The sequence below is a fragment of the Typopeltis vanoorti genome, chromosome 19, assembly GCF_054136105.1.
Source record: "Typopeltis vanoorti isolate ZY-2024b chromosome 19, IOZ_Tvanoo_1.0, whole genome shotgun sequence".
Classification (NCBI taxonomy): Eukaryota; Metazoa; Arthropoda; class Arachnida; order Uropygi; family Thelyphonidae; genus Typopeltis; species Typopeltis vanoorti.
In genome coordinates, this window is record NC_143567.1 from 89,995,333 (window position 1) to 90,011,440 (window position 16,108).

The following is a 16,108-nucleotide window of genomic DNA, read 5'->3' on the forward strand; positions in this document are numbered from 1 at the left end:
ATACATATATACTGCATTGTTCAGCTTTTCAGATTTGGTTGTTTTTACATAAGATGTTATTTATTTACTTATTTTAGCTATTTATTTTTATCTTATGTACTACTGTATAACCCTTTATGTATGACCTACTGTATGACCTACTGTATGACCTTAGTTGTTTTTATGCCAAAACTATAAACCTACTTACATAAATAGCTATAGCGTGTATGTTATTGACTGTTGTACTAAGACCACTGATGAATTGGCCGTCAAATTGCTGAATCCAAAAAGTGATCAGATTTGTAGCCAAGATTAAAAATTGATGATTTTTATTATTATTATTATTATTACCACATGACACCCCCTTGACCTTGGCTTGCATTCTACAGTTAAAACTTTTGTCACCCTCAAAACTGGAAAGAATAATAAAGTTTTACTCAATAAAATGTTATAATATAACAATCTTTAAAAGCAAACTGAAATTTTTTGTGATGAATTTTTTTTTAGGTATTGAGCCATTGCTTTAAACATCACCTGACAGCCCATGGGGATTAATACAGTGCCTCATAGTATTACGTTATTATGGTAGTTAATTGAAGTCCTCTTTAATGTGTGGCACTAATGTCTAGTATTGAGTAAAAGCAAGAGACATTTCCAAACTATAGAATTAATGAAAATAATTACTTTCATGAATTCCATAATCAAATATTTTCAGTAGAAACAACTAATTTTGTATTTAGGCCTACTTGAATTTTCATATTTAGAATTTGTTTTTCTGCTTTATGTAATTCATGGATTATTTTTTATAGGCCTCGCATTTTATTTGTCAGTATAAATACTTTGTATGTCCGATTGGTTATTCTGATGGACACCTGTCTCTAGATTGCACCCCATCTTCATTGTTCCAGCCGACAAATTATAGTTTACCTCATTCCATCCAGCTTCTTTGTGGTTTGGTGAGTATCATTTAACAATTGTTATTATTATTGTTAGTATTATTACTATTATTATTATTATAACAATCCTCTGTGGAGTCAAGAGATTTATAGTGGATGAGCAACATATATTGAACAACAGTCATTCATGCTGTTCATATTCACAGCACATTCTGGCAATGCATTCCACTCACTCACCACCTTTATTTATATATATATATATATATAAAAATCTACTCCTCATTCTCCTGATTTATCATGCCTTTACACAGCTTTCAAAGGATGCTTCTTATTCTCCTTCTCTTACCATCCACCTATATGGATAATTTCCTCTGTATTAATTCAGTAGAATTCCCTCACTAACTTAAATGTCTCATCATATCATGTCTTTTCTGTCCATCCACTAAGTCCTGCAATATACTTCCTTCAACCTCTATCCATGGCCAACATTCAAGAGTCCTGACATTGCTTTAGTTACTGATCTCTGGATCTTTTTCAGAGTTTATGCTTCACACTAGCTAGATGAAAATTTGAGCACTGTAGTTCATATGTGATCTGACTAATACTTTATACAATAGCACAAATACCACCTTATCTCTATTTCTTAATGTGCTTCTTATCCTAATGTAGTCTTTGCAACACTGGCAGTGCCCTCTGAATTTCACACCATTGTTTGCCATCATTCACCCCTCCCCAGATTTTGAATCTCATCTGCTTCGTGCAACATAGTTCCACCATACAGTCATCACATCTTATATCTCTGCACTGCACTGCAAAGTGCAACACCTTGTTCTTATTAACATCAAAACTTTAGCCTCCCCCCCATCATAATAATGCCTCACAGTATAAACAACACCAAGAGAGGAAAACATAAATTAATTTAGTGAACACTGATATTTCTCTGGTTTTCTATACAGCATCTTCAGAGCACAAATTATAACTATGACAAGCATACAGGCGCTGAACTAAATAATTAGAAACATTCAATTGTAACCGATACAGAACTAATGTCCTAACATGGCATTCTCTGTGGGTTGGATAATCATAAAGTTAATTTGAAGTCATGCTATCTGGTCTCAAATGACTGTCTCCAAGATCTTTGACAAATTAATTCAGCCATACTTATTTAGGTTGGGGAAGTGCTTCACAGCAGATTCTAAAAGTAATATTTCGGACTCATGGTGACTTCGACATAATACCAATGTGTTCTTCCATTTAATGCTATGTGAAAGGGTATCCAGAGCATGGTCTGCCAGTCCCAACTTGCCAAATAGATGATCACAGGTGTAATGTAATTTTTATGCTCTTCAATGCAGATGTTAACTGATCAAGTAGTGTGTCCAACATAGGCTAAATTGCAGGCCCAAGGAACTTTATATATTCCAGGATATACAAGAGGATGAAGGTAACTAGCTGGAAGTGGCATGGACAACATCTTTGCAGAGAACTTGAGGTATCTTTTCTGATGTATCCTTAATATATATGGAATGAGAATAGTTTTGCTGTGATCCTGTTTGTTGGAGGGATGGGGGGGGTTGCATGCAGTATTTTATCAATTTTATATAGTTGTAGCCATTGGCCAAAAAGGTATTGTGAATTTGTCTATTGTGAAGGTCCCCGAACTCATTTTGAAGTGCTGTGTCAATTTAAGAAATAGCTCTGGCTCAGTGAATAAGTGTTTTAAGGATACCATACTATTGGGATGGCATACAACAAATGCCTTCTTGTATGTGTGGACTTTCTGTAAATGGAAAATAATAATGAGTCATTATGAAGTGTCATGGGACTAATATATCTAGAAAAGGGAGCCAATTAACAATTGTTGCTTTCTTTTTTTATCGTAAAGTTTATTTTACAATGCTGGCTTGTTGAGATGCACTAAAAATGTATCCAGTATGTCTGGGCCATAAGGCGAAATTGCAAACACATCAATATAATGCAGCCAGACTATTAGTTTAAGTGTAACCGTGTGCAGTGCTTGGTTTTCGAAATGTTCCATGTAGAAGTTTGCTAGTAAGTGGGGGTGGATCCATAGCAGTTTCATTCAGTTCTTTATATATTTTTTCTTTCCATAAGAAATAACTAGAATAAATTGTGAATTTGAATAATTTTATGTCAGAGGAGAAATGTAGCTTAATGAGGCCGAGGGTCTCTGCTAAAGCAGTGAAGTGATGTCAGAATCTGTCAAGGTTAAATTTTTTATAAAGTTAGGAGAGTTTTCTGTGAGGGTAGAAAGTGATTTGGATAAATGCTTGGACAATTTGTAGGTTGGGGCTGTCTTATGCTCAACTATTGGGTTATTAGGTTTGTTGAACTTTTTACTGCATTTGCTATCATCAGTGCTTTAACTCAAATTGTTCACTTGCCTACCAGAATACCAGATAATCCTAACTGCTGAGGAAGAGATCTAGTGTCCAAAAGGTTCTAGATAACTTCTTCAATATGGGACCTTTCTTAATATACTGTGGAAGTTGTTTTTGATTTCTAAGAAATTCAGGCTACATCCTAATGTTGATTTCTTCTTTCGTGGAGCAACTTTCTTGCACAATCGCTCTCATCCACGTGTTGAATCATCATCATCATCATCATCATCAAATTTCTGCCATGTACCCTCAAGGGGTGTACAGGATATGACAGTACTACATGAAAAAATTACATCATTACTAACTTACTATCTACAATTTTCCTCCAAATCAGTCTGTTACTTGTCAAGACTACAACATTATCAGATCTTATATTTCTCTCGTCTAAGGCACTTTGTACCGTATCAATCCACCTATATCTTGGTCTTCCTCTTGGTCGTTTTCCTGCCAACCTGGCAGAGAAAACTTGTTTTGCTAATCTATCTTCACCGATTCTATTTAAGTGACCATACCACCTGAGATTAGCTCTGCTAATGCATTCCTGGATGCTGACAATGTCAAGTTCTTTCCTAATATCCTCATTTTTAATATGATATTGCCATTGATGCCATCTGTTCACGCCTCTAATCTTTCTCAGGACTCTCATATCTGCGGTCTCTAGTCTTTGGTCAAGTGTTTTACTTCTGACCCAGCTCTCAGATCCATAATATAAAACTGGTTTGAACACTGTCTTGTATACAGCTAATTTAGTGTTCCGACTAATTTCTCTTTTATTCCATATGAATTTATTCAGTTGACTTCCCACTATACCAGCTTTGCTGATCCTGTTGTCAATTTCTATATTTAATTTACCATCTTCAGTAAAAATCGTGCCTAAGTAGCTGAAATGTTTTACTTGTTCCACAGGTTCTCCATTCACAACACAGTTGACATTTTCAATGATTCTGCCTATTTTCATTGTCTTTGTCTTTTTATTGCTGACCTTCATACCATATCTATTACAACAGCTATTCAATTTAGTCAGAGAATCTTGCAGACTTGTAGCGGATTTATTTAGAAGTATAACATCATCTGCATAAAGCAAAGAGCTGACATTAACATCTCCAATTTTGATATCAGGTTTAATACCACTTTCCTTCATAATGTGATCCGTATAGATAATGAATAACAGAGGGGATAATGTACATCCTTGTCTCACACCAGATTTAACATTAAACCATCTTCCTGTACTTCCTTCAATTCTAACTGCTGACTTACAACTCAAATAAAGACTAAGTATTGCTTGATATAATGCCCCATTGACACCATATAACTGCAGCATATTGAATAGCTTCTCTCTTGGCACCTTATCATATGCCTTTTCCAAATCGACAAAGCTTAAATACAGATCTTTGTTATATTCCCATGCTTTCTCGACTATTTGTCGTAAAGTGAAGATCTGATCCTGACAGCCTCTGTTTGGCCTCAATCCAGCTTGTTCTTCACCAAGCTTTTCTTCCACAATTCTTCTCAACCGTTTCAAGTATACTTGCATAGATCTTGCCAGGAACACTCAGTAGGGAAATACCTCTGTAATTCTCACATTCAGTTTTATTTCCCTTTTTATATATGGGTACTATGAGAGCTCTACTCCAATCATCGGGAATTTGTCCCTCTGTTCAGGCTTTCTGAACTATGCAGTGCAGCCACTGTAAGACTTTTATACCACCATACTTCAGCATTTCTGGTCGAATATCATCTACTCCTGCTGCATTTCCACATTTCAAGCCTTTGATGGCTTTTTCTACTTCAAGTATGGATATGTATTCCTGACTGCATGCCTTGTCAGTGTTTTTTATCACTGTGCTGTCATCACTGCTTGTTTCATTTAGCAGTTTTTCAAAGTAATTACTCCATACTTCAAGGATATCTTTTTCTCCCGTTTTCATGTCACCTTTATCATCTCTAACTCCTTTTACAGCACTCTTTCCTCCATTCCTAAGTTTCTTCAACAACCTCCAGAATATTTTGCCACCTTCTTGATATTTATTTTCTATATTCTTGCCAAAGTCCTCCCATGACTTTTGTTTAGCTAGTTTTACACACTGTTTAGCTTTCTTACATTTGTCTCTGTATTCTGTAAGATTAAAGCTGACTTATTTGCCAGGAACTTTTGATATGCTTTCTTCTTTTCCTTCACTGCCTCTTTAACTTCCTGTGTCCACCAGGGAGTTCTGATTTTTTTATCCTTGCACACAACCTCACCACATGCCTCTCTGGCAGAATCAATCAATGTTTTCTTCAGAGTTTGCCACTGAATCTCCAAGGTTTGATTCCTGTTCTCAAACTCTTTCATTTTCTTTTCAATAATCTTTCTGTATTTTAGTCTACAGTTCACATCGGAGAGCTGCTCAACTTTTATTTGCTTTAAAACTTTCTTACATGTTATTCTTTTCAATATGAAATTCAATTTTATCCTGCTCAAGACTAAATAGTGATCACTTCCAATTTCAAATCCTCTGTACACTCTGGTGTCCTGCACCAGGGAGAAAACATCACTATCAACAATAACATAGTCAATGAGACTTTTCTTATTCCTAGCCACTTCTCTCCATGTGAATTTGTGCACATTTTTATGTTGGAACATGGTGTTAGTAATAACCAGTCCATGTCCTGAGCAGAAATCCAACAGATATTTGCCATTATTATTAGCTTTGCTCTTTTCTCCAAATTTTCCCAAAATATTTTTGTATGTCTCACAATCATTTCCTACTCTGCTATTTAGATCCCCAACAAGGACCAACTTTTCCTTTTTCATTGTGTCAGTTGCTTTTTCTAAAGCGTCAGAAAATTCCTCCACTTCTACCTTAGTAGAACCTTTTGTGGGACCATAGGCACAAATAAGTCTCATTTGTGTTGAATCATACTATAAAAATGCCAAGTGGGATGAACTTTCTGACTTCTACGCTGTTCATTTTCCTTTGTTAGATTACTGTTTTTGATCTTCTGTTTAAATACAATATTTATACTGAACACATCACCAAAACAATTCTGATTGATATGATAACATCTATTCTCCATTCCACTTTAAACTCTCATCCCTCACCTAAGCTTTGGTTCTACCAAAAATGTATCAAGGTTCTACAAGAGAAGAACCAGGAATGTTTTAGTTTGTCTTATTCCTTCCCTCCTCTTTTACCTTACAGTGCCAAGGATTTTTCTACATTTAATTGCTACCATATCGAAGATAAGGTGGTTAGCCCTATGCCTCCTGGTGTGTCCTATGTCTGTAGATGCATGTGTTCACAGGCCAGTTTGCCTGTTCTGGAGGATGAAAACCTGAGTTTCCGGGTGAAAAAACTCCCTACCTCTTTATGAGACAGGCTAACTCACCTTTAGTCGAAAGAGACCAGAATAAAAGTTCCTCACGTCACTGGTTGGAATCAAACCCAGGTCTTTCCAACCAAAGTGCTTCATCTACACTGATTAAGCTATGGAGGCTCGTGAATGTTATAGTTGGCTTTCATTAAAATCTTCATCTTCCTTTTCTGTTTATACCAAAACCTGAAATAGCTGCAAGCAAACTGTCAACTCATCCAAAACTGATTTTGAAATGGTTAAAACAGGAAACTTGCATCATGTTCTAATGGCAGTCACTGTTTTCTGATCTTTTGCCAAACTGTTGGCCATAACTTTTGTCTAATAGTGTTCTTCCATCTCTTTTCCATTTGGATTCTATTGCATCATTACCCACAAAAAAGAAAAAAAAAATTTATTTCCTTGCTTTTTTTACTTTAATTCTTGCATAGTCAAGATTGCTAAATGTCCTCCTATCATTCCAAACACAGCCCCCCCCCTTTGATGTTTCATCAGAAAGAGAGAAGAATCTTACCCAAATTGTATACCAAAAACCCTGATGGAATTTCTGCACTTTTATACTGAATGGTTGTGCTCTAATTATCACTTATTTTTAATGGTATTACAATCAATCTAAATTATACATACATATTCTTTATTATGACTCTTTCTTCTTTTTTTCTATGCTTATCTGTTCCAAACTTTCCCAGATTTTTTTCTATTGAACCAAATCAAAAGCTTTATTCCAAATCAAGAAATGCCATAAACAAGCTCTTTCCAAATTTCCAGTATCTTTCCATCATTTCTCTTACAGCAAAAATCAAATCAACAGTTTATTGTCCTTTTTTTTTTCTAAAATCAAACTACTCTTCTCTTAAATCTTTCTCTGTTTTATCCCTTTTTCATATTGCCATTATTCTTTCATAAATCTTTGCACAGTAACACAATGTTATTCCTCTATAGTTACTACACTCCCTTCTTGAGCCTCCTTTATATAATGGAACAGTAATTCCCTTGATCCAATTATCAGGTATCACCTTTCTCCAGATCAGGCTAAAGATGTCACATAACTATTTCAATATTGTGTATTACCAGAAGCTCTGATCACTTCAACAGGCAAACCATCTATTTCAGAGGATTTTCTATTCTTCATCTTCCTTAATGCTTCTTCAATCTCTGCCAGACTTATTTCCTTATTATTTCTCTCATCACCCTATTCAGTCAAATTTATTTCACCATGGCTTTCATCTTTATTTAACAGGTCTCTAAAATAACATTTCCACATCATCCTAATCTCTTCTTCCAGCAGTAACAAGATTCCATCCCCATTTATTTAAAAACCTGGCTCTCGTTTCTTCTTCTATTCTTTGTTAGTCCATATAATATTTTTTCTTGTTCTCATTGATATTTTCTTCCAACTATATATAAATTCAGCCTAGCTTTTTATCTTTTCCTCTTTAATTATTTTTTTTTTTGCATGGCTCTTTCTCTGATTATAAACAAGTCGATTATCATTTGATCTAATCTTCATAAATCTCCAAAAAGCTTTTTTTTAACTTGACTGCTTCTTTTAACTCTCTCATTCCACCAGCTTATTTCTTTTCCTTTTCTGAAGCCCCTTGTTCTTCAACACATGCTGTTCCTACCATTACATCATCAAATAGTTTCCATTTCTTGTCTATATTATCTACAGCTACCTCATGGGCCTTAGACCTAATCTGAGACTCAAACTCTTGCATTACTTCTGACTGTTTCAGTGTCCATAGCTTCGGCTTTCTTCTTCTCCCCCCCTCCTCTTTTACCTTGTGGTAAAAGATGTTGGAAGTTTATTTTCCACTTGGTTAGACTATAATAAACTTTCAACATCTTTCTCTAAATCCAGAGTAATTTAATAATAAGGTGGTACACGTTTTGGCAACTTGTATAAGTAAATATGACCTCTCCATTTTTTCTGCCTTAGTATCCCCACTTCTGGGTCTGGCTCCCACTGATGAGACCTCAATAAAGGTCGAAACTGGTCTGGGTAGTGGCTCTTCCCTTATGACATAGCATTATACATGTCTGCAAGGAGATGTGCTTTACATTATGGGAGATACTGAGACAAGGAGTGATGAGAACTTGGCCCACCTTTACTACGAGTTGCCTCAGTCCTGAAGATACTTCAGAGTCAAACTTTGTTTGCATACACTTGGATAAAGGATTAAACTAAATTTATTATAGTCTAACCAAGTGGAAAATAAACTTCCAACAGCTTTATACAATATAATGACAACTCTTATCTTTGCAGGTCATCACCTTTGCACTGTGCTCCCTGAATTTCATATTTCTATTGATTATCACACCCAGATCTCTTGTTTCCTCCAGCAGAATATGCAGCCTCCCATCAGTATATCCCAAACTTTGAGACTTTACATTTAGCTGAATTAAACTGACCCCCCCCCTTCCATTTTATAAACTGGACACATGGGCAAATAAAGTGGGGGGGGGGGTCAGTTTAATTCGGCTAAATGTAAACTCTTGAAGTTTGGGATACACTGATGGGAGGCTGCATACTCTGTTGGAGGAAGTGGAGGAAACAAGGGATCTGGGTGTGATAATCAATAGAAACCTGAAATTCAGGGAACATATTGCAAAGGTGATGAAGATAACCCAGAGGATTGCTGCAATACTGAGAAGGATGCTAACCTGCAGAGATAAGAGTTGTCATTCCATTGTATAAAGCCATGATCAGACAACACCAGGACTATTGCATTCATATTTGGTCCCCAGGATTTGAAGGGGATAAATTAACCATGGAAACAGTGCAGAGGCAGATAATAAAGATGATGTCAGGACTGTACAATGTTAGTTATGAAGATAGGCTTTGGTAATGTAGACTGCAGATAGTTAGGTAGAAGGAGAGGTGATATGATTGAGACTTTTAAACTGTTGAGAGGTCTCATTCATATCACCTCTCCTTCTTCTATCTACAACCTGTAGTCCACATTCCCTCAACCTATCTTAATAACTAACATTATACAGTCCTGATAGTGGGAGAAGGAGTGAGGACAAGGGACCATCCTTGGAAGTTATGAAAGGAAAGTAAGATGATAAGGAGTGGTTTCTTTGCATGGAGGATGATTGAGCTGTGGAATTCATTACTTGAGAGAATGGTGAGAGCACGAACAGTCAATGAATTCAAGGAGTGGTATGATAGACTTTGTGTTTTCTAGGGTGGATCTCCCAGATGCATCTTGTGACTCCATGGAGTCCTGAATAATAATAATAATAAAAACAGAAATTTGTGAGCTATATATCTTGTAAAATTCATTTCAAGTCTCACTGGTTATCTAGTGTTGTTTAGTTCATTTATCATTCCCATCATTTCATTGAACTCTTCTGAGAAGATAGCAATATCATCTGCAAATTGAAAATTGTATGGTTTCTTTCTTCAGATGAAGATTTCTGGAAATGCAGACTCAAATTTAAGAATATTTTATTTAAGCAGATATTTTGATTTGAAACTAACAAATCATCATCATGAACAAACAATTCAAAAGGTAGAGCAAGAACAACAATTTTTTTCCCCTTTCAACAGATGTGAACCATATGCTAGAGCAATACCACACAGCAGGTGGTGAGGTATGATGCATAATTTTTTTTTAAAAAAAATTACTGCTTGTCATTACTATGAATAAGACTCTCTCTCTCCCAAATTTTAGCTAAGGAAGTTATTCTGGTTTAAGTTAGAGATGTGTAATTGACTTTAGTACTCTCTCTTTGAACACTCAAACTTAAAATGATGCAGTCACAGACAAATCCTAGGCAAAAGGATACTATGGTCACTATCCACTTCATGTTGTCCCAGACAGACCATATTTTTCAAAGTTTTTAATGGATGATGTAATATCTGCATTTTGCAGATATTAAAATCTAAATATTGCAAACTAAGACAGACATATAAAAATATAACAACACCAGTTTTAATTTATGCATCTGAAATGTGAGCTGCAACAGTTAAGATCAAGTAGTTAAAACATTATTATTATAGAAATGAAAATTCTCAGGAAAATTGTGGGAAAAGAAACTTGGATAAAATTTTAAAGAAGAATACAAAAAGCGTACCTTACAACCAAGTAAGCAAATGGTTAGGAAACAGAATGACAAACACACGCCAACAGAATGTAAAAAGAAAGAGTAATTAGATGAATTGAAACTAAATACTAGAAGACCAGTTGGAAGAACATGAAAATGTTGGAAAGATGGATTGTAGTAAACATTGTCACAACAGGTCTAAGACTTAAGATGGAAGAAAAGGAAATGTTTTTTCCCCCATCCTCAAATTTAACTCAAAACTTAAGCATTAGAGGATTTTTAGGATTCTAGTAAGGATTAAAAATATTAATTTCAAATTGTGTGTCATGAGAAAGACTGAAATTACTAGTTTGTATCATTATGAAATATCTTTTCCTCTAGTAAAGATCCAAAATACTAGATTAATCCAGAATCAATCTAATAGGTGCTTAAAAAGGTGTATTTTGCAAAACACACCTAAAAGCAATTTCAGTTCTGTATTATATACTGTATTCAATATTTTTGATGCTGTGAATGTCTATTACATAAACTATGTGTTATTCGTCTGGTATATTTTGCTGATACACAGATATAGCAAATAGTTTATTCTCATTATGTCAACTCCCATTTCTTGTATACTCTAAAAATGTATTAATCAAGAAATGCAGTACAGCAATAAAAGTTTTTTTTTTTTTTTCTAAAACAACAGCAAGTTTAGAGGAAGAATGCAATATTTTTAAACCATATGTTTTTATTCATTTCTGATTTTATCATGTTATAAACTAAATCTTATTCTTATTATCTTTATGATGCAATTTTAAGTTATATTGCTCCTACCTTCATCTGTTTTAAAGGGTATATTGCTTATTCCTCTGGAAAATAATATTTTCTTTCTTTTCAGCTCATGCTACCCGACACCATCACACTCTATCCGTTTGTTTTACACTCTTTGTCCCTTTCATTGTTCAGTTCAATCATCGGACCATTTGGGGGCTTTTTTGCAAGTGGATTTAAAAGAGCTTTTAAAGTCAAAGTAAGTCTTCTTTACATATTTTTAGCACTAAAAAATAAATATCAATTATTAAATCATTTAAGAGCTGTAATAATCAGTGAATAATAGAGCTCTTAAAGGATTTAATAAAAGCTCTTAATAGAGGTTTCCATCAGTACCTGTTATAAAATGAGCGATAGCTTTGTCATTTCCTGTAGGATGTTCATTTTGAATTTCTTCATAAGTGAATTAAAAAAAATCAAACAATGCAGAGCTTTATAGACAAACTAAGTATTATCTACAATTAAACATAATAATAATTATTATTTTCAAGCAAATTTAGCTAATAGATATATAATTTCATTAATTTATTTAGTAACATATACATGTATGTTGCTGCTTATGTTAGAATTTATAATAAACAAGAAATGAAGTTTAACCAACTTAAATACAAAACATATTACATGCTAACTTGAATTAGTGTGATGTTTGATAGTAATTTCTTAATGACTTCATTATTATTATTATTATCATCATGAGAGAATTAACCGGTCTCATACAAAGGTGGAGGTTTTTTTTTTCTCTCCCAGAAACTCAGGATTTTTATTCCTTAAAACCGGAAACTGGCCTCATGAATACACATACATATACAAACATAGGATACTAACTGTGAACTGGAAGAGATCTTTCTACTGCACATTATGAATCTTGGGTAGAGATCCATAATAGTGTACTTCCTGAATGGAGATGACACTTAGCAGGACAGGACTTCTAACTGCAATCCTGAATATTTTGTACCACTGTTCTGTCATACCAGATATCTAAAATATCTTCAGAATTTAGATTGTCACCTTTGGCAATCTTTCTGATAATTCTAAACTTTGTAATAAATCCATTATAACTATATGTAAAAACTATAAGTAAAAAGTTGTTTATTTAATGTTTTTCATTTGGTTATAAATTAAAGATGCCAAGAAATTACATTATTGTTTAATCTTTTATCCAAGTGTATGCAAACAAAGTTTGTATGTGAAATATCTTCACAACTAGGCTACTTTTATATACAGGCTAATGACTTCACATTAATCATCTTAGTATCCCATAATTCAAAGCACACATCCTTGTTGATATGTATAATATAATGCATTATGAGAGGGGCCACTATTCAGACTGGTTTTACCTTTTATTGAGATTTCATCAGTGAGAGCAAGACCCAGACTTGCCACTAACCAGATCCCTCTGGATAATAGCCCTTCCCATAATTCTTAGCATTATGTACACTTGCAAGGATGTGTGCTTTGAATTATGGGATACGAAGGCAATAAATATGAAGTCCTTTTATACAAGTAGTGAAGATACTTCACACACAAAGTTTGTTTGCTTACACTTGGATGAAGGATTAAATAAGAAAATAGTTTCTTAGCATCTTTCATTTAAAAAGTTATTTATTCATCAAGCTATTCTTATGCTCTGCAGCATACTTCATCATGAATAAAGAGTTTAAAAACATAGCAGTAGAATGCTTTGTTAGTACATAAATTGATATTTAACTTTATTCCTATTGAGGTACACTACTATGTGTAAGAAACTAGTTGAATGAATAAATAAGTTTTAGCTTTCTTAGTTATAATATAATTATACTAAAATCATTTTTCAAGTAGCCTCCAGAACATTTTGACACCTTCATGATATTTATCTTTCTTACGGAAGTCTTTCCATGACTTCCCTTTTGCTACTTTTCCACATGGCTTAGCTATCTTATGTTTTTCTCTGTATTCTCTCAGCACATCCACAAACTTTTATTTGCTGGGAATATTTGATATTTTTTTCTAGTCTTAGACTGTCTCTTTACTTCTGGAGTCCACCATAAATTAAGCAATCATTCAGTTCAGATTCCACTAAGTTACCAGTGTTTAGCTCTTGTTTTCAAATTCTTTTATTTTTTTCTTGAATAATATTTATATATTTGAGTCTGCAATTCACCTCTGAAAGCTGCTTAACTTTGATTTGTTTAAAACTTTCTTACATATTTGTGCCTTCAATCTCCATGGTGCAGGACACCAGAGTGTACAGAGAATTTGAAATTGGAAGTGATCACTATTTAGTCTTGAGCAGGATAAAATTGAATTTCATATTGAAAAGAATAACATGTAAGAAAGTTTTAAAGTGAATAAAAGTTGAGCAGCTCTCAGATGTGAACTGTAGACTAAAATACACAAAGATTATTGAAGAAAAAATAAAAGAGTTTGAGAACAGGAATCAAACCTTGGAGATTCAGTGGCAAACTCTGAAGAAAACATTGATTGATTCTGCCAGAGAGGCATGTGGTGAGGTTGTCTGCAAGGATAAAAAAATCAGAACTCCCTGGTGGACACAGGAAGTTAAAGAGGCAGTGAAGGAAAAGAAGAAAGCATATCAAAAGTTCCTGTCAAATAAGTCAGCTTGTGCTCTTAGAGAATACAGAGACAAATGTAAGAATGCTAAATACTGTGTAAAACTAGTTAAACAAAAGTCATGAGAGGACTTTGGCAAGAATATAGAAAATAAATATCAAGAAGGTGGCAAAATATTCTGGAGGTTGTTGAAGAAGCTTAGGAATGGAGGAAAGAGTGCTGTAAAAGGAATTAGAGATGATAAAGGTGAAATGAAAACGGGAGAAAAAGATATCCTTGAAGTATGGAGTAATTACTTTGAAAAACTGCTAAATGAAACAAGCAGTGATGACAGCACGGTGGTAAAAAACACTGACCAGGCATGGAGTCTGGAATACATATCCATACTTGAAGTAGAAAAAGCCATCAAAGGCTTGAAATGTGGAAAGGCAGCAGGAGTAGATGATATTCGACCGGAAATGCTGAAGTATGGTGGTATAAGAGTCTTACAGTAGCTGCACTGCATAGTTCAGAAAGCCTGGACAGAGGGACGAATTCCCAATGATTGGAGTAGAGCTCTCATAGTACCCATATATAAAAAGTGAAATAAAACTGAATGTGAGAATTACAGAGGTATTTCCCTACTGAATGTTCCTGGCAAGATCTATGCAAGTATACTTGAGAAAGAATTGTGGAAGAAAGAATTATGGTTGAGAAGAATTGTGGAAGAAAAGCTTGGTGAAGAACAAGCTGGATTCAGGTCAAATAGAGGCTGTCAGGATCAGATCTTCACTTTACGACAAATAGTCGAGAAAGCATGGGAATATAACAGAGATCTGTATTTAAGATTTGTCGATTTGGAAAAGGCATATGACAAGGTGCCAAGAGAGAAGCTATTCAATACGCTACAGTTATATGGTGTCAATGGGGTATTATATCAAGCAATTCTTGGTCTTTATTTGAGTTGTAAGTCACCAATTAGAATTGAAGGAATAATAAATTTAGTTTAATCCTTTATCCAAGTGTGAGCAAACAAAGTTTGCACCTGAAAGTATCTTCAGGACTGTAAGTAAGGTGGTACAACACCAGGGCAACTCCTTGCAAAGGTGGAGCAAGATACCAACACTCCTATCTCAGTATCTCGTATAATGCAAAACACATCTCCTTGCGGATATGTATAATGTTATGCAATAAGGGAAGGGCCACTACCCAGACTAGTTTTGACCTTTATTGAGGTCTCTTCAGTGGGAGCCAGGCCCAAGTGGAGATACCAGGCAGAAGCATTAGCAGGTCATCTCTACCTATAGGAGTTGCCAAATGGTGTGCCACCCTTTTTTTAATAAATTACTTGGGATTTAGAGAAAGATGGACAGTTTATTTTTCACTTGGTTAGAGTATAATAAATTTAGTTTAATCCTTTATCCAAGTGTGAGCAAACAAAGTTTGCGCCTGAAAGTATCTTCAGGACTGTAAGTAAGGTGGTACAACACCAGGGAAACTCCTTGCAATATTATACTCTAACCAAGTGAAAAATAAACTGTCAACATCTTTCTCTAAATCCAGAGTAATTTATTAAAAAAAGGGGTGACACACCATTTGGCAACTCCTATAGGCAGAGATGACTTGCTAATGCTTCTGCCTGGTTCACACTTGGATAAAGGATTAAACTAAATTTATTATTCCTTCAATTCTAATTGGTGACTTACAACTCAAATAAAGACCAAGAATTGCTTGATATAATACCCCATTGACACCATATAACTGTAGCGTATTGAATAGCTTCTCTCTTGGCACCTTGTCATATGCCTTTTCCAAATCTCCACTTGGGCCTGGCTCCCACTGAAGAGACCTCAATAAAGGTCGAAACTAGTCTGGGTAGTGGCCCTTCCCTTAATGCATAACATTATACATATCCGCAAGGAGATGTGTTTTGCATTATAGGAGATACTGAGATAGGAGTTTGGTAGCTTGCTCCACCTTTGCAAGGAGTTGCCCTGGTGTTGTACCACATTACTTACACTCCTGAAGATACTTTCAGGTGCAAACTTTGTTTGCTCACACTTGAATAAAGGATTAAAC

General features: G+C 34.8%; 1 protein-coding gene across 1 annotated transcript in view; it reads left to right on the forward strand.

The window, feature by feature from the left end:
- The window catches only part of LOC150096325 (phosphatidate cytidylyltransferase, photoreceptor-specific-like), a 167,861-nt gene that overhangs the window by 119,255 nt on the left and 32,498 nt on the right, over positions 1-16,108 (forward strand). The window contains exons 9-10 of the mRNA XM_090409237.1: positions 789-935; positions 11,568-11,699. Coding sequence (XP_090265363.1) covers positions 789-935; positions 11,568-11,699 — 279 coding nt within the window. The remainder of the gene's footprint in view (positions 1-788; positions 936-11,567; positions 11,700-16,108) is intronic.